The 24,847-nt window shown below is 39.3% G+C and overlaps 1 protein-coding gene across 1 annotated transcript in view; it reads right to left on the bottom strand.

Annotated features, from left to right (window-relative positions):
• Positions 1-24,847, bottom strand: part of scaper (S-phase cyclin A-associated protein in the ER) — a 58,299-nt gene that overhangs the window by 17,121 nt on the left and 16,331 nt on the right. Inside the window, exons 17-23 of the mRNA XM_054620197.1 lie at positions 24,665-24,746; positions 24,425-24,577; positions 23,219-23,326; positions 19,023-19,159; positions 14,627-14,692; positions 12,929-13,055; positions 5,827-5,942 (exon numbers count right to left, since the gene is read on the bottom strand). Of these exons, the coding sequence (XP_054476172.1) occupies positions 5,827-5,942; positions 12,929-13,055; positions 14,627-14,692; positions 19,023-19,159; positions 23,219-23,326; positions 24,425-24,577; positions 24,665-24,746 (789 nt within the window). The remainder of the gene's footprint in view (positions 1-5,826; positions 5,943-12,928; positions 13,056-14,626; positions 14,693-19,022; positions 19,160-23,218; positions 23,327-24,424; positions 24,578-24,664; positions 24,747-24,847) is intronic.

Consider the following 24,847-nt stretch of genomic DNA (forward strand, 5'->3'; position numbering starts at 1 on the left):
TAAAGTATACTTGGGAAGCAGCGGTGTCACCATTTCTTTTGTAACAGCTTCAATCCTTTTTGGAATGCTGCTTCGCAAGTTGCTATAATGGGATATTCAATCGTTGCTTCAAGAAGAAATGAAGAAAGCAGTAATCTGCTTTGAACTCTGGACTTCTCGTAAAGATTTAGAGAAGTTTTAGATCAGCTGACTGGAGAGTCAAAGCACTCTTTCTGACTCAATAAAGTCCAACATGCCCAAAAAATATTTATCTTGCTAACAATTCTCCCATCTAGGACAAATATCAAAACGTATTGTTTGTTACATCTGATAGAGGCAGTTTCCACATGGCAGCTTTGCCATAAACATTACTTTGCCAAATTTAGAATGAAATGATGTGTAAATGACATTTTTGTTTTGTAATGTTAAGCCACTTTTAACTGTCGCTCTATCTGCATCGGACACATTTTGACATTGAGCATTTTTGAAATGCAGTCTTTTCATGTTTGGCATAATATGCAATGATTCCTAAGACTGGTCCCTTTGTCACACACTTCTTTAGAGTATAAACAGGGAACTCTAAAATATTAAAGGAAAGTTAGGATATTATTACAAAAAATGACAAATAGGAAAGTAGTATTATAGACCTTTAGGGCTTAGAGAATTTTTATTCAAGGCAAGGCTGTCTTTTCTCTCTACAAACTGACAAGTATATTCTAATTAAACCACTTGACTTCTGTCGAGACAGATCGGGCCCTCTGGCTTTACAATCGACTCACTCAACTGCTCATTTAATGAGCATGCAATTGCTTTGTAACACAACTAATCAGGCATGTCTTTGGTCGTCTGTGAACAAATGAGGAGGCTGTCAAAGACATGTCTGAGTTATGCCCTTACACCAGCTTGTACAATGAACCATCACAGTGATCTGTCTTTGGTTTCCTCCCACCTAATTGAGCTTGATGAGCACGACACCTGATAGTCCGCCCTCTCTGGGATTCTCGCTATCTCAATACTCCTCATGACAGCTCCAGTCAAAGATTTTGTAAAACAATTTAGTAAAGTGCCACACCACCCTGTCTCATGTTGCACAAAAACTTTTTAGGGACTGATGTGTGCCAGTCTATCTGAGCCAGCCACATTCCTCCACCTACACCACAAGGGGGGTTTTCATTACTCTGAGAGATTTAGCTTCACATGTTCCAGAAATGACCACAACCACCATCCATTTAGTGTATTATCACTCTCTTATACTGGCTCTGCTTTGAAGTTGGACTTGAGAATGGAAGTGAGATGTTAATATGAGCGATGTAATCTGCCCATCTACACTAAACAGCTTAACCTCACACAGCAGGGGAATAACAATTTACCTGCAAAGCGACTCAGATCCACAGAGAAATGAGGACAAGAGGTAGAGGGATGGAGCACATCTGATCCTGTCCCGACCCTCTATAGCCCTCTGGGGGCTCTGCCTGGGTGGCCAACAGGCCCATGCATGATAAGGTGAAGGCTTGTGTGTAGGTGGGGATTTGTTGTGCAACTTACTCTGAATTCAAACCCTCGTATTCAAATATCACTTCATTAATTTTAGGTAAAAGGCTGATAGACACAGCTAAATAAAAAGACAAAGAAGAAGAAACTATTCCTGATGGTAATTATTTACCACAACAGGAATCAAAAGCATCCAGATTTCACTCCCTGGTTAACTCTCAAAAATAAATCACTAGTAAAACCCATAAACAAGGTACATCTTTCAACATAAAGCCATTCATTAAAGTAAATGGCCAACTCTCAATTCAGTGGACAACAGGACAACAAGCATGTAAAAGGCTCTTTATGCTTTTTGTCACTGCCTTCACTTATCAAGCCTGAGATCTGTGCTCCTCAACCTGAGTCTCACATTTCTCGCCCTCTCTGTGCGTTTCCTATGTGCGCAGTCGAGCCTGACCGGAGCAACGCTGCAGAAATCTGACCAACTTCCAGATCAGGTTGAGTCCCTGCTTCTTAAACAGGGTAAATTTGTGTTCAGGGGAAGAAAAAGAATCCTAAGCCAAAATAAAAGGTGAGGAGGCAAATCCATTTCCTTGTGCTGTCAAACAATCCCTTCATTCACTTCTATCTAAATGACATTTAATTTGATTCTGCTGTTGATCTTTCTGATACCCTGAGTGCTTCCAAGACATCTACTCTTGCTGTCGTGCCACACTGGCCAGGTATGAAGGGGGAGAAATCTGATGAGCCGTCACACAGCATCACACACAGAAGCAGAAGTGCGTGCACAGACACACACACACACACACACACACACACACACACGGTGGAAAACATCCTGAAATAAAACCACAAGTAGCAGGTCTAATTTCACAGGATACAGCAGGTCATGTGAGACAGTGGTGGAAATACAAATTGGGTTAACACGCAATGTCCAAAGACTCCTAAACCCTTCACTAGAGATCACCTGTTCAAGTTGCCATCATAGCTCTGCTCTTCTTTTTACTTTTATCAATGGAAATGGTCAACGTAAAGTACGAAAAAAAACATTACTTTTAAATGAGATTTTTGGTCTTATCGTCTTTTCTGTTTGTTGTTTAAAAGCATAAGTTGTGTACGAGCAGATGGGGTCTAGTGCTGAGACCATTTACATACAATCCAGAGGTCTTTTCTTCAGTGACTCCTATAGGAAAACATAAGGACAAGCCAAATAAAGATTCTAGACATCTTTGACACTGGGTTTGGGTTTAACTGGTATTATGCAGTTTTCATAATGGAAAGACAAAAATGATTTTTTCATCCAAACTAACTACTGATAGGCAAACAACAGTTGGTCCCTTTATTCATTTTGTCCTTACTAGTTAAGCAGTCTAGGACAAAACAGCTTCAATAATATAATAGTGAATATATACAATATTTCCCTGGTACAAATGCTGGTACATATTATAGGTATACGGGGCACTTCATACAGTACAACACTAAATACATAATGAGCTCTCTGAATAATCCTGTTTGGTTTTCAGCGGTTATTAAAGTGACTTTAGGATAAGATAATAGCTGATTAATAATTAGACGATTGACAGAAAATTAAATATGACAAAAATTCACTATCTCATATGGGAATATGTACAGATTGTTTTAGACTTCTATTTCTAAGTGAAAATAATAAGCAGATTAATTGTTAGTTGCAGCCCTACTTACATATTTTTAACAATGGTGTTAAGTGATTTAAGCATATTTAAGTCCATGAATATGAATCACCAAGAAAAAGAATTAACGTAATGATAAGCTAATTAACTAATAAAATGAATATGAAGTAAAATAAATGTCATTGCATGCAAACATTATGGATGCCACTATGCGTTTTGTGCGTTTTTGATATCATCTCTCCAGCTGGAGCTAATGACAGTGGCAGCATAAACCCAGATCTAGACATTCCAGTGACCACAGGCTTACACCAGGACATTAGCAGAGCCTCGCAGAGGAATTAGCTCATTAATGTAATGGTAACAATATGGAATCAGCCTCCCCGGGGAGAGATATGGCAGGAGCATCTCCGCAGCTGCCTTTTTTGTAAATCACTCAGCTTATCTGGTAGGAGGAGGTGATCAATACGGCAGCATCACTGTAAACAGATAATGTAGCGCACTCTGGGGCGAGCGTCTACATAGCAGCCCATTAGGCCACACAGCCATCCAGATGATTGATAGTGATAAGTAGACAGTCGGGCTGCGTCCTTGTGTTGCATCTCGTCACCCACTCCCAACTACACGGACCTGACTGAGGTGCATCACAAGGTTAAAGTGTGACCTTTTCTGCACTTTACAAGGTTTACAAAACATGAAAACATTGAGATTTGTTTTGATTCATAAAAATAAAGAGCCTTTTTTTTTTAATTTATTTTTTTATACACACAGTTAAAGCCTACAGCTGTATTGTAATGACTAAAATAATTTATCCTGGTACAAGCCGTTTCAATCTACACTACAGAACATTTTACATACAATATATGTGGTCAGGATGAATGTCTCAACGGTGCTGGACTGATGTGTTCATCAAGGACTTATCTCGGGTTTTGCTCTCGGCTCTCAGCTGGCAAACTCTCAAGGGCCCGGCAGTATTAGCAGCACAGGATGAACTGACAGGCGAGCCGGTGAACTGAGGTATTAAGCCTGATTCTAAACAAGCTACTGAAATAACCTATTAGGCCTTGAATATACTGTAGTGTGACTACTGCTAATCTCATGCTTGTGTAAAACTCCTCTGCAGAGAAACCGGTTAAGCCATGTGGGAAAGGTTCAGTTCAAGAAAATAATTTTATAGTTATCTATAACTCACTCCCTAATTTGAATGGGCTGGTGTGCACAGGATAGAAACACAAGTGGAAAATCTGCACCTCCTGTTTCTTCACCACAGCGTGTCAAGAAGATGTCTTTAAAGACGAGGAGGTATTGTGTGCACTTAAGCTAACACACCGTCATGCACAGAAGTGCAAACAAACGCTTTGTGCGAGAAGACAGTCTTTCCATTTAAGATAATAACATTTCTTTCAATTCAGAAGTCTGCTCGAAATTCCCTCAGATTACAATGATTGAGGAAGAGAGAGTAGAAAAAAAATCAATATACATGTGATGCCCTTTAAAAGCCTTATAAATATAAGAAGCATTTGTCCATTAGCAGAGATTCAGAGACCAGTAAATGCTAATGAATGGGAGTGCAAGGCCATTCGAGTCCATTACAGAGTCCCACTAGTGAGTACGGCAGCCTCTCTGAGGTTATCTACTGCCAGGCCATGCAAACACCAGACCCACAACTCAAAAATACTCTGCACTCTAAATGATAGATGGGACACATGTGCTTTTTGTGTTTCGAGAGAAAAGAATGAACACAAATTGATTACGGAAATGCTCTCAATTTCTAGAAGGGCAGCGCTGTTACTCATTAATACATTTTGAGGAAATTTATTGAGTTGAAACAGCTATAAACAATGATAAAGTTGGTTAGTTGAGATTAGCTCACTCACTTTGGGGAATTGCAAAAAAACAAAGAGAGCAGAAATAAGGAAGTCTGTTGTCAGTAGGGTCAGAGAGGGTCAGAGAAAGGATACAGTCAAAGGGAAGTCAGAGGGAAGAAGGACTGTAACAGCTGTTTGAAGCCTTGTAAATAAAAAGCTCAGAGAAGACAGACATTAAGCAGTATGTAGTCTACCTGCCCTTTACCTTTTGTCAACATAATCAGAAATGCATTATTAAAAATCTGCTAATACTATCTTTATTCTTTCAGCATTGGCTAAATTGTATCCCAACAAAAAGAGCTTTCAGAGTTTTTGTACACGGCCAAAGTGAAATGTAAAAATGTGTTTATCTTTATACATTTGATTAGATAAACACTATGGATCAACATCTATTTAAAGAGAAGAGGTGATAATATGTTTGTATTATCAGTGGGATCTTAATGCAGGTGCTGTTCATTACAAACAGACTCACAGGGAAAATCTGTCATTGCAGAAAATCACACTGCACACCTGTTCCTATTCTGACAATGAACCTAAATTTAGGCGTACACCTAGTATACGAGATCACATCCACTCATGGCTAATGTCATGACTGATCTAAACAACAACTGGTCGGAGTTTCAGAAATCTAACTGTTCCCATTATAAGCTAAAGAGACAGCTCACCCTGCTGGCTTGAAACAGAAACTTGATTAAGTCATGATAATAAACAGAAGGGCAGAGTTTTGAGTTGTGTGTTAAATCATGGAAAAATACCCGAGCACACCATCTACTTTTATACTCTCAAAGTGTATCATTATGTTTATTATAATTTAAGTATTTCAATTTGGTAACAGTACTCACTTGAGAGGAATACGAGGGACTGCATTGGGTGTGGAAGAAGCAGCGACGACCTGCAGAATTTGTTCCAGAGCCGACAGGCCGCCGCCTACTTGGAAGGCCACTTGGTCTGCATTGTTCTGTTGAGGCGAGGACAGAGAGAGATAGAGAGAAGGAGAGAGAGAGAGAGAGAGATATGGTGAAACAGAGGTACAGTCAGGGGACAACAAGCCACAGGCTGGACAGGGGATTACATGGCTCTCACCAGAGAGGGAAACGCTCTTTCTCCAACAGGGGCGAAGGATTGAAATCTGAAACAAAGTGATCCCCAAAGTATTCCTGTTTAATCTCAAAAGTGCACAACCCGACTCCGCCCTACAACCGTCAAGTTTCAGTGGAAGGCAAATGCTTTGCAGGCTCCAGTTAGCACCAGGGTGGTCTCAACGGATGACCACGGACTAAGTGAAACCGAGAAAAACGCCACTTGGCCAAACAAAGAATGGGGGAATTACATAACTTAAATTAAGACAATCCTTCTAATAGGATAGTTAACTGAAAAAAAAATATTACCTTCTTGATCAAACGTAAATTGATAATGCCTTAGATTTACTGAGGTTATAAAAGATGCAGCATTTACATTGCTTCACCTATTGTGTCAGCATTTACAGGGATCAAAGAGCTATGCAATCGTGTTCAGAGACGTTTCTTCAACCTTCAACACTGTCCTGCCTCACTCGCTTGCAAAAGAGCTCCTCTAACACTTCTCGTTACTTTAGATCTGAAAGTTTTACACGGATGGCAGACTTTCTTACAACATGATTTCAGTGTGTTTGACTAAATAGTCCAATCTCAAAGTGGTGCTTTGGCTCTAATGGCTCGACTCATTCTCCTTTTCTCCTCGTCTTATTCATTTTACATTAGAATGGAAATCTGAGTGTAGACAATATGCAGACAAACGTTTTTAGATATACAAATGAGGGGTCAACAGGGGCATGGATAGGTTATTAAATACATTATTTACTAGAAAAATTAAGTTTAAGCAAATATATTTTAGAGGGGGTACTTCGAAAAAAGATATTTCTGTGAACATCAAGGTAATAAAATATAATTTTTTGATCTTTCAATTGTGGCCCATTTATTGCATTTTAAACTTAGATTGGAAAAAATATAAAATATCAAATCTGTAAAAAGCAACTAATTGGAATGTTAAAGAAAAATGTGATAAGGTTAATTCCTGATGGTCTCTACATTCGCATGTAACTCAAGTCAAACTACCAGTAAAACATTTATTGTTTGCCCAATCAAACTGCTTAATTTGACATTAGGTTAAACTTTTTTTATGACAGTATAAAAACTTTGTTTTATATTTCCTTTATTACTCTCTTATGAATAAGCCTGACTTTTTTTTTTTTTTAAACTAACACCTGTTTCAGCTTTATTAGGTTATCAACCCAGTCACAAATGTCTCCTTTTTCTAGTCGGTGAGTACCTTTAATAAACTAAACTGTCAAAAGTTTTTACATAATGTATTTAATAAACAAAAAGCGCAGTAGTGCCAGGACATTGGTAAAAATGACTACATTTCATGCTAACGTGTTTGTAATTGTTATTATTATTATTATTTTTTTTTTTTTTTTTTTAAGTTAAGTCCATTGGTTTATGTTGTTTGAGGTTAAATTCCTTTTTCTCACTTTACTTATCCCATAAAAAATAAAAGATTACAAACTGACCTAGTACCGGAAAAAGTCAGTCCAGTACACTAGATTTATGAACACGTGTAAATAGTTAGGTCCTGGGCTCCTGTGATGATAGAGTAATTGGCAGTAGGTCAGGTGCTGTTGCTACAGTGTCTTATAAATCAACAAGTACAAAGCCAGGAGCGAGCGCTGACTATCAGGCGTGTTTGTGCCTGGGTCGACAGGGAGGAAAGGAGCTGGAGGGGAGCTGCTGATGGAGGGCCTTCTTCACACAACTGCAGAGGGCCGTGTTACACTGCAGGTCACTCCTACACCTAATGAGGTTACGGGCTCCTCAGTGCTGTGACAGCACAAAAAGATCCAGCCACTTCACAACACTTTTGTTCCGCACATGGGAAGTTGCCAACAAGCCTGAACACATTGAGAGAGAAGCGCTTTACCAAATTACAGATAAGCTCTTCATCTGTCATTCATTCCCGCTGCTGAGGCAACTGCTCCTCAATTTCTGTGTTACACTCACACAGAAGACACACTGAACAATCTTTGAGGGTTTTGCACAAAAAATGATCAAAGACCCTTTGCCTTTAACATAATGAGAAATGTCTCAAAGACGGTCTCAAAAGTCTGAGCAATGTTTGTGAAAAGACTTCATTACGACTTTCTTTCTGTACGTTGCCAGCAGTTTCCATGCCTAATCAATTGGGTCTCAGTCACTGAGCTTGGCTTAACCCCTCTCTTAACCCTCCCATCAACACACCTACCTAAAAGCTTCTAGGCTAAATGAGAAAAGGCAGCTCTTTCATAGCAGCTTATCAAATGGTATTAAAGGGGGTAACTGGGACCTGCCCAGTCCTGGCTGGGTTTCTTGGCTAGTCTGTACCTTTTCTGCTCTGTTGATAGATTTATCTGTTGTGATGATGGAACAATACGAGTGAAGAGGATTAGGTTCAAACTACCTGACGTACTATCTTTAGGTGGTCTTTGCATGCAATGGTCCACAGAAAACAAAGCAGGCAACAGAATCCTACTGTGAGGACACACGTCTCATCAAAAAACCTAATGTTTAAATTAAAGGTTTGTTTTGGCAAACATCTCTGGGCTCTGCAAACGCTGATCTTCATGCTGTGCAAAGGCGTTGACTTTCTAAGCGAGTGGGAAACGGCATCTACAAACTTTATGAAACAATGTTTTCACCCGGTTCCACCCAATGTTCTCAAACGGACACTCCACCACTTTTAAAAATGCCTTTGTTTGCAACCAAAGTTAGATAAAACGAGTAGTTATCAGGGACCTCCCCATGCGTTAAGGCTAAGAACAAAACCAAAGAGACTATTGGATGCGTAGGCTAACAAATGTTATCATGCTAACACGCTAAGCTTAGATGGTGAACATGGCAATCATTATACCAAATGCATATAAGCATGTTAGCATGCTGACATTAGCATTTAGCCTAAAGCCCCCGCTGTGCAAAGAGCTGCTGGTGAATCTGTAGACTCTTATTCTTGTTTTACTTTAAGGGGGGTCACTGCACAGATTTTACATGTCAAAGTACATTTGTGAATACTACTTAGCCTTGGAAAACAACTGCATAATGTCTTCTTTGGTCAGTGACATACTAAACTGCCCTTTAATTGTAGGCTAACCATTAACCATTGTTCTAAATATTTGTGCTAAGGTTGGCTAAACAATGTCCCAGAACTTCAGTATCTCTGTACTGAAAACACATAGTTGAAATTAAAGCGGCGAGTAAGACAGCTAACAAACATATTTTCCAAATTTAAGGAGTGTCCGTTTAAGTTCTAATCAGTGCCCGGTCACACCCCAACAGAAGCTACAACAAAACACAGTAACAGGATGAGCAACTAGTTTTCCCTCAAACTGAAAAAAAAAGAGAAACCACTAAGAGCTGAGCATTAAGACACAAGCTGGGAGGATGGCTCCTGAATAATACAACAGGGGGAATCTTATCCAATTATTGGCCAGGGTGACCATTGTTACCCCAGCTGATGGGAGGCCAGAAGCAGCTGGTAAGTCCTGCGACAGTGTCCGCAGACCAGCAGACCAGCCAGATTGCACTTTGTAGTCTCCTCCCACCAGACAATTTAATTAAAGCAGAGAGGAGGGCACAGCCTCAGTCCTGCCCCCCCAACAGATGGACAACAACTGGCAGAGTCCATTAAGGACTGCGTTCAACTTTAATCTGTACCTTCAAATCCGGAGTTCACTCCTTCACAACTAAGACAGAGATGAATATGATCACCCTCTCCTTACTCAAATTTCATCATTATCTTGCTTCATAGAAAAGCTTAAGAGTGGTATACAAAGCTCTCTGGGCCGACTCCACTGTAAACCACAACAAGGCTGCTGGAGTAAGCATTTTAAGGTCCAGTATAAACTTTTGTGTTTACAAGACATGATGGCATATGATTTAGTAGACTATGTGAGTGCTGGGCAAACATGGAAAAGGATAATTCTACAAACTGTGTTTATTCAATAAAATGAGCCAAGATTAATCAAAGGCCAGTGTGGTGCAAAACTAAACCTTCCACGGAAACCACAGACAGCCTCTAGTTGTAACTAATACACCAAGAAGCTCAGAACCATTTCACTCCCTATTTGTCTTGTGGTGAGGAAACAAACATGAGACTGTGTGGGGAAAAAATTACAGTCTACAATGAGGAAATACAATTACATTAGAGCTGAAACTTTTACATGATTTCCCAGCAATGACTAAGCTAATTTTCTCAATTAATCACAAGATTACTGAACAACCAAATGGCAGCCTTGATTATAATGATACACATTTCTAATAACATTAGGGCTGAAACTAATAATTACTTCTTTTAAATATTCTATTTCATGTCATAAATAATCTGATCTAAAATGTCCAAAATACTGGCACATGCACATTCCATAGGCAAAAGGAATCTTCATGCTTTTACTGTTGAAAACATTTACTTTTTTAAACATATGAAGCTAAAGTAAAAGCAAGGAAATTCACGAGCAAATCTAAAAGCTCTAATTTACAATTTTTTGCGAGTTTTGTTTGTTGAAGGACAAAAACCATCATGTCCACTGAACAAAACATTAATTAAAAAAAGACAAACCTAATATTCATCCATTAATATGTCTACAAGATTAGAATAATATCAGAGTTGATGCTTTTGAAAAGCTTTGTTAATGGTCAATGACAAACAAGGAATAGGTTATTATTAGTGACGGATAGGGACGTCAGTCAAAACTCAATTTTCTTTAAAACCGAGATGTAATGAAAAATACAGCACTTGTGACAGTAACAGTGTGACAGAAGAATAATTTGTATCAAAGATTTCTGAACTGAATAGCATGTTGCTCACTTTTGCCGTCTGTGACAAATTTCTGACACTGCTGCTCTGTGCTGTATCTGTCAGTCTGCTGGAGGCCCAAGCAAGAAACCTTATTATCCTGCCAAGCTGCCCTTCACCTTCCCCCATGTCCCCAGATACAACCCCAACCAGGCTCTGACAGCTGGTAAAAGGAAAATGTTAGGTCTTTGGTTCTCCGAGCACCATGCCAGACAGTTCATACCAACATGTTGTTCATGTTGATCTGTTCTAGAGAACAGAAAAGGAATTGGATTGGTAAACACTGCTTTAAATACAAGAGCAAAGTAATAAGGCAAGAAAAGAGCTGCATATTGGGGATAATTGATATTCTTAATCACTGTGAGTAAAAAAAAAAAAAAAAAAAAAAAAAAAAAATCAGGTTTGACACGAAATAAACCATTAGAGGCCTCAGAGGGAGAAACACACTGGGGTCAGAGACAAGACGTAGCCTAGAAAGCAGGGGAGGACTGAGGGGGGTGGGACCCAAACAGCAGTGCAGGAGGGGGAGTGTCGGGTGTTGTCTAAGGAATTAGTAGAGAAAGTGGAGACTGAATCAGATATGGGGGAGAAAAACAAATCTCTAGGTGAGTCAATGACATGAGAGATGCTTGTTAGGTCAAATAATCTAAACGGTCCTGACTTGATGTGACTCAGGGGCCAGACAGACATGCTGACGGAGACTCTATTTATTTTACTTTGTCCAGGGATTACAGAGGGAAGTGCTCCCTAGGCGGCCTTATTGGCCAATCACTTTGTTCCTCTCAGCTTTGGGTGGATACTTCTCTAAGAAGCTGGTGAAGCAGAACTTGACAAAACATGCTTTTGTGCCGAGGTAAAAGACAAAGCAAAGGCACCCCGGACGGAGCTGCCTCCTTCCCAGCGACACCGCTGTTGAATAGAGCACATCTACTGTGGCCCACTGACCTCTGACCTCCCACTGGGAGTATGTGGAGCTGAGGGGAGGAGCCCTCATGTAGTGACAGCTTGTGAGCTACTCACATCACACTGGTCTCCTCCTCTCTCCTTACAGGACGCTGTGCCACCCACCTCAGCCACCTCAGCCACCTCTTTCTTCGCCTCTCTGGGGAAATTCGGTAATAGCCTCTCCAGCCGGCCCCCTCGTCACTGATGGGACACCATAATCTCTCTATCCTCACGCCCAGAGGCATGCACAGTGGGATGTTATGATGGCTCGGACCACAACTTGGCAGGAAATTTATGCCTCATTACAGGAAGTGGGCTGTATATTCTCTTCATCATAAACACGATGGCAGGTGTTTTAATTCCTCCTCTCAGTCTAAAATTGATGCGAGTTTTACTGTACAAAAAAAACCCGTCCTGCAACAAAACCTCTGGGACAGATGTTTCACATCAACTATAGTTATAAATGTCTGCCATTATATCTGACAATTATATATATTTATACAGCTGTATGAAGTGTAACGGAAAAGCCAAATCTCTGAAAAAATGTCAAACTTGCTTGCCTTTGTTCAATAAAGTCTCATGAATCCATGGCATTTCATCTGGAAATCCAATTTACTATTGTCTAAACCAGTGACATCTGAGTGGGGCAAGCCACATAGACACGAGGCACGAGACAATGCTTGCTCTCGTGCTAGGAAGCTCCTCTATTGGTACCATGTGCACAATGAAAACACAGTTAATCTGGTCTTCATTAGCCAATAACCAAAGGCAAGTTGGTTTGGAGTAAGTGATACTCTACATTGGGAGGGTGAGACACAAGGCGACACAGCCAAACACAACTCATCACCGAGGAGACATGCCAAAGGGCTGGCATGACCTGTGCACTTTTGCAGACTGTTTAGTCAATAGACAAGCAACAAAGCAGAACAGCACAAAATGCTCCAGAGAGGACGTGAACTAGTCAGAAACCATTGACATAGACATCTACGGTAAAGAAAAGAAAGGGTATAGGTGCATGAAACAGTTTGAACATTAATATACAAGCAATATCATAAAAAAAGAATCCCCTCACTAATAAAAGATACGTATAACTCATTCACACTACTGTATCTGTATCTATGTGATGAATTTGTGCTTTACCTGTTTCTCTAAGATGCGAGAGATCTCTCCCAGAGTTCTGTCCAGACCAGACACTTTGTTGTTGGCGTTTTGTCCGCTGTCTTGACCCTGCAGCTGCTTCAACAGGTCCTTCACCAGGCGCTGCAACCTGAACATACGAGAATATATATTTTGTGTTTCTTCCAGCCTCGGTAATGTAATATATATATATATATATATATATATATATATATAATATAATTATATGTTTGACAATAATCTTTGTTATATGTTATATATAATCTTTGTTATATGTTTATATAATCTTTGTTATATGTTTGACAATAATCTTTGTTAAATGTTATATTCTCTTTATTTAAATTCTCTTTATTTAATGTTTTATTATCTTCATTTAATGTTTTATTCTCTTTGTTTAATGTTTTAATATCTTTATTTAATGTTTTATTCTATTTATTTAATGTTTCATTATCTTTGTTAAATGTTATATTCTCTTTATTTAATGTTTCATTCTCTTCATTTAATGTTTTATTCTCTTTATTTAATGTTTTAATATCTTTATTTAATGTTTATTTTCTTTATTTAATGTTTTATTCTCTTTATTTAATGTTTCATTATCTTTATTTAATGTTTTATTTTCTTTATTTAATGTTTCGCGTTTGTCACAGTCGCGGTGCAGTGACGTCACGTCATGATGTTTTCACGGATGTTTATCTGGACGGCTCATCCTCCTGTATACCGGTGTGCCGGATTACCGGTGTTTTTCACGGTACCGGTACCGGTGGACCGGCCGGCTCAACCTCCTATAGCTAGCATAGCTAGAGGAGGTTGAGCCGTCTGGGAGCTAGAGGAGGCGTCCCGGTAGAATCCCGGTGACCGGGAAATAGGTTCCGGCGATCACCGCGCATTGCATGCCGGGTAGATTTTTTTTTTTTTTTTTTTTTTTTTTTTTTTTTTTTAAATTCAATAACTTTATTGAGACATTTGTTCATACATATAAAACACAATATATTTATATATATATATATGTATATATTTACATTTTCAAGTTCTTATTTTTAAGATCTTAAGTTGATGCCACGAAGGCTGAAACATCATCTATTATCTTTATTTAATGTTTTATTCTATTTATTTAATGTTTCATTATCTTTATTAAATGTTATATTCTCTTTATTTAATGTTTCATTCTCTTTATTTAATGTTTTATTATCTTCATTTAATGTTTTATTCTCTTTATTTAATGTTTTAATATCTTTATTTAATGTTTTATTCTATTTATTTAATGTTTCATTTCATAATGCTTGAAAAATAGAACAGTTACATGATCATCACATTTTCTTTTTTCTGTTGATTGATAGAAGTTGGCTGAAGTAGCATGGAAACATGGATAAGGATCTGGTGTTTGTATATATATATATATATACATATATACACCTATATATATATATATATACACATATATATATATATACACGTATATACACATATATATACACATATATACACATATATATTACATTACAGAGGCTGGAAGTGCGGGTCATTTTGATGAGCATTTTTGGTTAAAAATAAATAAATACTGTATATATATTTTTTTTCGGGATAATATGAAATAATTATAAGTTGCCGTCCGCCACCAAAGCTTTATAATCATTAGAGTAAAACATTAGAAATGAAGAAACCAATGAAACTTTTAATTATGAAAAAAAGAAAGACACTCACTTGGCCTTGTATGGGGAGTCAGAGACCTGTGTCTTTGCCTCCATTGTCGTCTCATATTCCTTTGCCCTGCAGAGAGAGAAGTAGGAAAAATTATTTGAATACCAGAAAAAAAAAGTGTTTGGCCTGTCAGGAAAGAGCACAACGGATGAAAGTGTGAAGAGAGAGAGAGAAAAAGTTCAAACTCAGTCTGTATATTTGGCCTGTCAGCCACTCACCAAGTAACGTGGCTTAAAATAATCAGACTCTGTAGGGAGTGTTTTGCTGCCATCGACTCATATTATGAAGACTTAATTCTATCTTTAAATTCTGCCTTCCTTTGACTCGTTTTTTTAACAAGGGAGGCTCAAGTTCTTCACTTGACTCATTGTCAAATAAACAGTTAAAGAGGGTTACAACCAGTGTTTTGAATGTGTGACCTCCTAAAAGGTCATGGTCATTAGGGGACTGGTATCTACGGGGCATTACGCCAACAGCCAGACTCTGAGAGGACGTCTGAGAAACACAAACCGTGTGCTTGTGTGTCTGTGTGTGTAAAATGTGGAGGGATTCTATCAGTCAGTCAGGTATTCCCAGACATGATAAGTAACTATTGATCAGAGTCAGATTGAGCGCCTTCCGGTTACCCGCCTATACACTGATAGGATCAAAAACTTCCTGGAAGACGACAGGTGGATTTGTCCCGGCAGGCCGTACGTGGACCAACCAAAGCCTCATCCTTTTTTCACAATCTCTTGTATTCAATCTTGTACGCAGTTATCTAAAAACAACTGATAACTCACCTCACATCCAGATCAGGACATTGAGGGCATATATTCTAGCATTTGAGAAGATATTAGTGTTATATCTAATTTGTTGTTACATGGTTTAAATTGTTAACTATCTGTATAGATAGATGTATCCCTTAAAAAACTCTTAAGATTAGAATAAAAAAAAGCAGCCTTGTCTTATCAAATACTATACACTTCTTCATATTCAAATATCAAAGTAGAAATCTCAATAGATCAAGTTGTGACCGAGGATAACAATATACATTAATTATAGATTTAGTTACTTTTCGTGTCCGGTGAGTACGATAAATGGGTCGCACCGAGTTGCTCTCAGAAAGGCCTAAACTATATCTGCCCTGTTTGCCATTCATGATATTACATTATTAATATCAGACAGGTTTATACCTAAACAGACTAAACAGGGAGCAATTGCAGAGCAATTCATTGCTGTCAGAAGCAGCCCATGTTGGGCCTTCAGCAATAAATATCAGTGATCAACAAGAAGAAAAAGCACAACTCTATAATTAATTTAAGCAGTTTATAACACAACAGATCTCAACCCCTTTTGCAGCTATTTCTTTGACACACTTCTATCCAATGCTGCAAAAAAAAAAAACATTATTCAAAATGCGACGACAATGTACACAACACAGACCTAGAAAGGAAGCCAGGCATCAGTTCAATGGCAATAAAGAGAAGTATAGCCTACAGAAAACCTAAAATTATACTTATACTTTAAGAGCTTAATGTGCTTAAACCCATTTAGCTTGCATATGCATTGTTAAGGACGCAAGTTCATTTACGAGCAGGACCTTTTCCCTTAATCTAGGGCAGCAGACGATAAAATTTGTTAGGGCCATGCTTACCACCTCATACTGTATACCATTGACCAAACAGGAGTTTCTTTGTATACACACTACCATCTGAGGCGCACACACACGCACACACACACACACACACACACACACACACACACACACACGCACACGACCCGGCTCCCTGCAGAGCAAACCACAAGCAACCAACTGCAGACATGCAGTTTGTGCCAAAGCATAAGTGGAGACTTTGGTTTCCAAGTTCAGAACCCATCCTGACACTAACTGACAGACTACTTACGTGAAATTTTAATAGCTTTTTTTCTTTCCCAAAACACTTATTATTACAAAAGGTTAGCCAAACTGCAAGAAAAGAAAAACGTGGGGGTTAAAAAGTGTGTTCGCTGCTTTACGACAGAGCAAGGCTGCGATGTTGGCCTGGTGAGAACCACTCACGTTTTACGGACACCATACGGTGTTCCAATAAAACGGTTCATTTCCACCCAGTGGTGGAGCGGCTCACCTTTATGTTTACTGGGGCTCTGTGTTATTTATGACCTCTGAAAGCCTGCTGCCTTTGAGTGCTAGTCTCAGCAGGGCCGGTGCAGGAGTGACGGTGAACAGAGACAGATCATGTTGTCACTTTCTCAGTACCGCTGAGCCTCACAAAGCCAAAAACAGCAGCACTGAGAATAAAGCACTAGAGCAGCAACAGTGTTTCAGCCTGAAGTCGCCTTCTTTTGAATAAATACTTTCTCCTGAATAGCCTAATAATAATGAATTCTCTATTTAGAAATCTCACTCAGGGTCAAATCCACAGGTCAATCTTGATGAGCGGTTGGAGGCTCTATTAGGATCAATTAGTCTGCCTACATTCACAGGAGGACGTTGCCATTTCTTTCTAACGGTTCTGTTCAATAGAAACCACAAAACAATAAATTTAACATAATTAAAAAGTACTGCAGGTGAATAGAAATTGGTTTTTTTTAAGTTGATATACACAACGAATGTTACCATTAGAACAGTGTATCGGTCATGTCCAAAAAAAATTCTTAATCATAATCCCAATAAAGATAATGAAGAGCAGACTCTTTACAATAAGTCAGTTAGTGTCTCAAACAGAGTCCTGACGATTGAATACACTAGCCTAACCCTAAGTTTATAAATCCTAATTGCCATGATCCATATCAATTTATAGATCTTTGAGCAGAAAACAACAAACGACAACAGAGTTTTCTTTCTCCGTTTCTGTAATTGGCCATGTTAGAGGTATTTTATTAGTAGATGAAAAAATTAGGAAATAGTGAACCTATTGTGTTAATAAATATTGTTGATGTCAGTGTACAGATTGGATGCAATGAAAAGGGTTACTTATAATTTTAAGAATCAAAATGCTATAATAGTTGATAACTGTATAACTGGATTACTTATGTCCAACCTTTAAGACCACACTATCAACACGCCCTCCATTAGATCGTTAATGGTAAATGGACTGCACTTTTCAACCTGAGTGGGACACAGCTGCTGTACAAGGCTTTACCTCTCTTTCACCCATGCACACACAAACACACACGCACACACACACACACACACACACACACACACACACACACAAACGCTGAAGGCACTGGACCGGCCAGTGGGTGCGATTTGGGGTTCACTGCCTTGCTCAGGGACATTAAGATATGTGGAAAAAAGGAGACAGGGACTGAACCACCAACCATGTGATTTATGGTTGACCCACTCTACTTCTTGAGCTACAGCCACATCATAAAGTCATTTTTTCTTTTCATATTCATGCTCTCTTGCAAAAACTAACAATAGAATAGAAAAAAGAAGTGTTGGTTTCTGAGCAATGCCAATGAGTTCACTTCAAGGGCCCGTTTTCTTTTTTCAAGCTGATGGGGAATGATGTTTAATTAGAAGTACAGCCCGCTAAATCTGATATTAGTTTACAAACGTAAAAATAAAATATCAGCATTTTGCAATGTGATTAACATGTCTGGACATTTGTGTTGGGCTTTTAGTCCTTTTTAGCTTAATTTCTTTTCAACAAAAATGTGACTTTGTTATTTATAACCTATTGTACTTCTCTACTATACACATATTTTATGTTTAAATTGTGTAAGTGATTCCTCAGCCACGACTGAGATCGATAGAGGCCATATCTTACTTTATGTCTCGAAATATATTTTTAGTATGCAACGTTACTGTCTTTAGATCGTACGTCTCAGATATTAATGTTTTCCTGTTTGTGGTGGAATACTTCCAATATTCTGCATCAATAACATCTTACAGTAAGTATTGTCAGGACTGTGTCTCTTTCCACTCCTCTCCCTCCCTGTTGTGACAACCAGTTAAATTGATGTAGCTCAGTTCCAGGCTCTGACACACAGCAGCTATAAGCCTCCTATTTGTTGATTACTATTGATTTTCTTTGATACTTCATTTAAAAATCAATAGCTCAGAAGAAGAAAAATAGGCATGGCTCATACATACTTTAACATACATCCTGTACACGGAGGAAGGCTTCAGATTTGGCAATGCCATAGCAGCAATTTGGAGGAAAGCTCTTTACAGGTGAAAGCTGGGGCCCTACAGATCGATTTGCAGTTTTGCTCCCCAATCACGGAAAGTGGTTATAAATTAAGCTCATCAGTGTTACCTTGTGGACAGCCAGGATGCACATAACATCTGCTTTCCATCTCCTTGTCACTCATAAAAAAAGTCCTGGCACAGTTTTGTCCTCTGTACCTCTGAGAGGATGCCGAGGGAGAAACAGAAAGAGAGAGAGAAAGAAAATGGATACATTACCTGGAGTTCATTCTGGCGCGGAGCTTCTTTGCTTTCTTACGAGCCTTCTGCCTCTCTTCTCCATCCTTCATGCTCTCAGAAGACACAGAGCTGTCCGTCACTATATCCACAATGTATTTCTTCAAGGAAAGATGTTCCTAAAGTAGACACAAATCAATACATCAAAGACATTGCAGGCAATTGCTAGTACCATTACTTATAACAGGCTGTTAAAAAAAACTATTGCATCCGTTTTTGGTGCAACAACAAGCCCATAAATCACTGGTGGAAAGTAAATAAAAACCTTTTACTCAGTACTGAAGAACAGTTTTGAGGTACTCATACTTGAGTACTTCCATTTTCTTCCCCAGTATATTTTAGAGGGAAATATTGCACTTTGTACTGCACAAAATGTATCTAAAAGCTCTAAATCTAAATTTTATTCAAAACACATAATCAGCTTATAAAATACAGTATGATGCATTATAGGTGACACTAACAAGGATATAAAGGTATAGGTGAAATAGGTATAGCTTTACCTGTTCAGCTAAAACATTAAAATGCTGCTTATACATTAATGCATCTGTTAAAATATTCCTAAGTAAAGTATCTGAATACTTCTCTCACTACTGACACAATTACTGCAAAACAAATAAATAAAAAAAACCATTACTATGAAAATAGAGCAACAAATAAAATGATTGTCAAATGTCTCTAAGCAGAGGTTATACACTTCAGGTGTGGCATTGAATATATTGTGTGACATGTAGATTTATACCGCTCAATATCACCATTGTATCCTATAATTACCTCCAATGCTCTACAGTCTTTTGAAGCCACTCGCCCCACAGACATGTTAAAAGGCTGGAGGTGTTGCCTCCTGTCTGGCCCTGTCAGATGATTCTGATATTTCCACCGGGAGACAAGGGAATGTAACCCAATTTGAACAACATGATGCATGTGCAAGAAACCAATTACCCAATTATGCTGTCATCCAGCACCCCAGAGGAAAGGATGGCCTCACAGATAAACGGTTTGCATTCAGCCGTCGAGCTAACCTGTGCGTGGGATGCCATACCCGTTGGTCACAAGTGTTGTCAGTGCACCTGCTGCCTGAATTGAGGTTTTCACTCAGGTGCGTTGGCAAAAACAGGTGTCGTTATGTCGGCAAAAGTAAGTTAGTGCCACGAAACTACTGACTGAATCTGAATGGTGTCTTTACCATTTGGACCAAAAGGCCTAGAAACCCTGCTATCTAAAGGAGCTTCTTACTATAAAATTGAAATGTTTTGGTTATCTTACATGACACATATTCTGTGTTTATATTGTTGTCTGTGCATAATTCAATGGTTGGAGATCAGCGGGAAAATGTGATGGCACATATTTCCTTGCACCAATCAATATTTTAGTCAAAATGTTACGACAGTTGTGGCCGTGTTTGCCTGTGTTGCCAGCAATTTTAATCAAATCTGATTATACCACACCAACATATTCCTAATTACGCAAATTGGCTTTTGATTGAGTTCTTGGGTGTATAATTTATTGAGAGTTTAAGTTTGACTGTTGTGCCTTTAGTAATGCATATTCAATAGTATGGAGAAATATATTAGATTTGAAGCACCACTTTACGGAGCTTTAATTTTGATCAAGTAGTTAAGATCAAGTAACTAACTTAAGAACTATATTAGTTGCTTTTTTTAGGCCTAAAAGTAACAACATTAAAGTAGGGGAAAAATGCTAAAACAAAGGATGTGTGTGTTTGTATTTGTATGCGCACACCTCTGCCCTCTACTCCATGACACCACAGGTCAGTCATGACTCATGAATGTAGCTGTCCCTCTCATGGGAGGCAGCTGTTCAGTAATCTCTCTGAGAGGCTATCCAGTGCACAAGCCACTCACTTAATGGAATTTTTTAAAGTAACACATCCAAAGCATCTTTGCAAAATCACAGCGGTAACATAAAAGGATACCTGAAATATTAAGCTGTCAAATATGGTAGAATGCTGACATACAAACTATGATACGGACTATGAGGGCAAATAAATATATAATGATTACATCCCATTTCCTGTTGCTAGGGGGCGAGAAAGAATGCTAGAAGTTGTGTAGACTGCGAGTGTTTGAGACAATCAGACTCGATGACAGACAGGTGTCTACCACTGAACCATTGTAACAAAGCAGCGACGACGCTGGCCTGAGGGCATTGTCACCACACGATACAGAAGATAGCCTCTGGTGGGAGAAATATGATACCGACTACACATCTCCCCCTTTCCCCGACACAAAAAAACTATACAGATCTAAAAAGGCTCCCACACAAATACAGATTACATGGGATATGTTCATCCACTGCCTCTTTTGTCACATACAAAAGGCCTGAGAGATAGGCTTTCCATTCGGCGTGAAACGAACAGCTGTATTTCACACAGGCTACTAGATGAGATGTGCTGTATTGAGTTACCATCACTACAGTGGTTTACATGACATTTTTGTATTGAACTGCATACTATCAGTGACATTTAAGGAGGGGGTCAAGTCACTCATAGACAAAAAACTGAAAACTATTCATTGGTTCTCTCCTTCAACAGCAGCTTCACTGCTATAACTAGACAAATGTCGGATCCCAAAACAGTGTGGGGAGGGAGAGGCTCGCTTCAGCTGGCAGTCTGGATATTTCATCAAGGTTCTCAATTTGTGGCCATCAGCGCAGCTTTGACTACAAGAACTTTAGCACTCTTCAGTGCCTTTGGGAGGGCAGCTCTGATACCCTCTGCTGCCTGGTGATCCCTCTATTGGCCGTGCTTGCAGAGCACTACAGACAAGCAGGACAGAAGGACAGTTTTTCCTCGGGCAAGGCCCAGTTTTTTCTTTAGCTGTTATGTCTAAAGGTGATCAATAAATAAAGTCCTTGTGTCAGAAGCCATGCATCTTGAATATTACCTGCACCATATTAAACCAGGACGGATGAAAAGAATGATTGCAATTCTCAAGCTCCCTCCCCGTGCATCGATCCTACCCTGTTGATAATCCTTGTATTTTCAATTTAATTCACAAGTCAGAATGAGAGGAAATGACCAAATATGAAGGCACAGGGCATCTGCCGCCCGCTTCTGCCGAAAAACTATGGAGTGACCTCTGCACGGTAGAACCAACCATCTTCATTTTAATTAAAAATCTTTCATTGCAGGAAGAGTTATGGAGCCGCAGTCTGGAATATAGTTGGCATTGGTATGAATGAAATAGTGGATACCAAAATGAGGTTTGATATAAATAACAAGGAGACACATAAGTCTATCTAAACAAAGTCTCCAGGCGTTGAGCTATTAGACAGCTTAATGTACTTTTACGTAGAAAAAGAAATAGTAGACATCTACATATCATCTATTAGAGATACTACACTGACTAATAAGCCAATCTAATAACTCACCTAATACAAAGTGTTCACATTTAGATTTAGCCAGATGCAGAATAGGACAAGAACGAATTTCAGCAAGGGCTGGAAGTATTGACAAAAAGACAATATAGAAGGTGGGAAAACAGTAAAACCTCAACATTATGGTTATTGGTAAAACTATATCATAGGGAAGGAGACATATTGCAAATGTATATGAAGAAGTGCTCATATATGGACTGTTTATAGTGCTATGTTGGTGAAGTGCTTCTCTACGTTGCCTTGTTTATCATACTGTCAAACAGGAAAAAAAATGACCTGCATTTGGAAAGGAAATGATTTAGAGGAAAGGAAGGAGGGGGGGGTATCAATTATTCCTCGCTGAAAAAAGCTTTGAATGAAGGAGCTGCTGGGGCCAAAGGTGCTGCGTATAGTACCAACAGTTGTCAGCCTCACAATGAGCACTGCTGAAAAGCCAATCTCATATTGCAGCCTGAGAGGTTACCTTGCATTAACGAGCTGCCTTCCCATGGAGAAGCGCTCCATGACAAAAACAGCCCGGAGACAAGGGGGTGATGTCACCTCTCCACTGAAGCACTGAACCCTAACTGTGTACATTTCAAGGCCCATTTGTAATCGCACAAAGCCAGCGACAGAGCTGTGGCAGTATAAAAACGGGATGCATAAACAATAATAATGACCACGTCATAAAAGACAACTACGGTGTCTCTTTGTGTTTTCACATGACACATGCAGCAGTAGGGCAGTAATCTTTGACAGGATGAGTGGATGTTTGTTCCTGGCAGGGTGTTGGTACTACGCACCACTTCCTCATCAGAGAGCTCCCGTCCTTGGATGCTGCTACTGTCTCGCACGGCCTGTTGGTGCCTCTTGCCCTTGGTGTGGCTGAACAGGTGCACCTCTGAGGTGATCTACAAACACAAACACAGTGGTCAGAGGTCACTGCTGCGGACACAATGGAGACAGAGGCAGGAAAGGGTCAACAGAGCCCCATGGGATTCTGGTGAAACGATATACCACATTGGCTTTTTCAAAAGGACATGACCTGTCTCTCTTGAACCTCAGTTTAAAGCAAAGACAAAGCAAGGAAATGTAATGTTATGTGTAACTTGGCTGTAGAGATAAGATGCGCTCATGAATGCATTATCTGTTTTTTACAATACTAATTGAGCTTACAGCAACACTGTTGCTGGGGAAACCTCTCAATACAACAACTTTCTTCTGGGATCGTAATGCTAAACAAAGAAAAGTTCAATATTAAAAAAAAAAAAAAAAGATCTCAAAATGCCTTAATTTTTTCAAAATAATATAATTATTTGCTTGCCATAAAAAATATTCAGTCAAGTATTGCCAAAGGACAGTTGTGGACTAGATGTCTCAATAAAAGGTCTGAGGAATGGACACAACAAGAGTCAGGTGTACAGCAGGCAGTGTTGTTCTCCCATCTCTGGAAAGCAGCCCATTTAAAATGGTTTGTGTTTAATGTCATTAAATTAAGTGCTTGCTGCTGACCCATCCATGATCTCTGGTGTCAGATGCTGGCCAAGGTCATCCAACATTTTAACAAGATTCCCTCTTTGACTCCCAACCCTCCTCTTTATCTGATGCTGGTTTGTAGACTCAAGGTGTCCCACTCTTGTTGCCGTGGAAGCCCGTCTATCAGAGATAAATATGTCTGCTTGTGGATTTGTTGCCTGACACTTGAAAAAGAATAATCATGCCCAGTCATAAATCTTTGTATAATCAATGCAGTTAAATACGCATTTAAATGTGCCCTCTTCCAAAAATCCTCTGAATCACCTTCCTCAGCATTTTTATGTATAAACAACCTGCCAAATAACACTGGAGAGTTTGGCCAGAGCTGTTCAGCTGCAGCACCTGTGTATTCTCTTTTCCTCACACCCATGTGTACATTTGAAAGTAATCCGGACTTTGTATTGTATTTAGGCCATGGAAGTTATCCCTATAACAATATAGTGTATAGAAGTTAGGGATGAAACTGTACATACCATAACGCAGCACAGGGAGCACTGTTTCTTGCGCTCATAGGGTGTCAGTTTGGGGGCGTAGTCTGTGTTAGCATGTCGACCACTGCTTAGCTCAGCAGCCTTCTCCTTCCTCTGCTCGATTTGCTCCATATGCCTGCGGCTGCTCTCATCATGCTATGGAAGACACCAGAAAACAAGGATCATGAGGGAAACTGTGATTCCTGTGTGGTGTCCGATGGAAATGTCATAATTTAAATTTACCTTCATCTGTATTTTCTTCTGCAGCTCCTCCATGGCCTCCTGTTGAGCAGCACTAAGAGCAGCCAGACGCTCCTCTCGATCTCTTCAGATAGGACATAGAAAAGCAGTGTGAAAGTCTCACATTTATCAAATTTGCCTCCTGTGTACACATACTTCGGTATTGAAGGGATTTGGGAATACATA

The sequence above is a fragment of the Anoplopoma fimbria genome, chromosome 19, assembly GCF_027596085.1.
Source record: "Anoplopoma fimbria isolate UVic2021 breed Golden Eagle Sablefish chromosome 19, Afim_UVic_2022, whole genome shotgun sequence".
Classification (NCBI taxonomy): Eukaryota; Metazoa; Chordata; class Actinopteri; order Perciformes; family Anoplopomatidae; genus Anoplopoma; species Anoplopoma fimbria.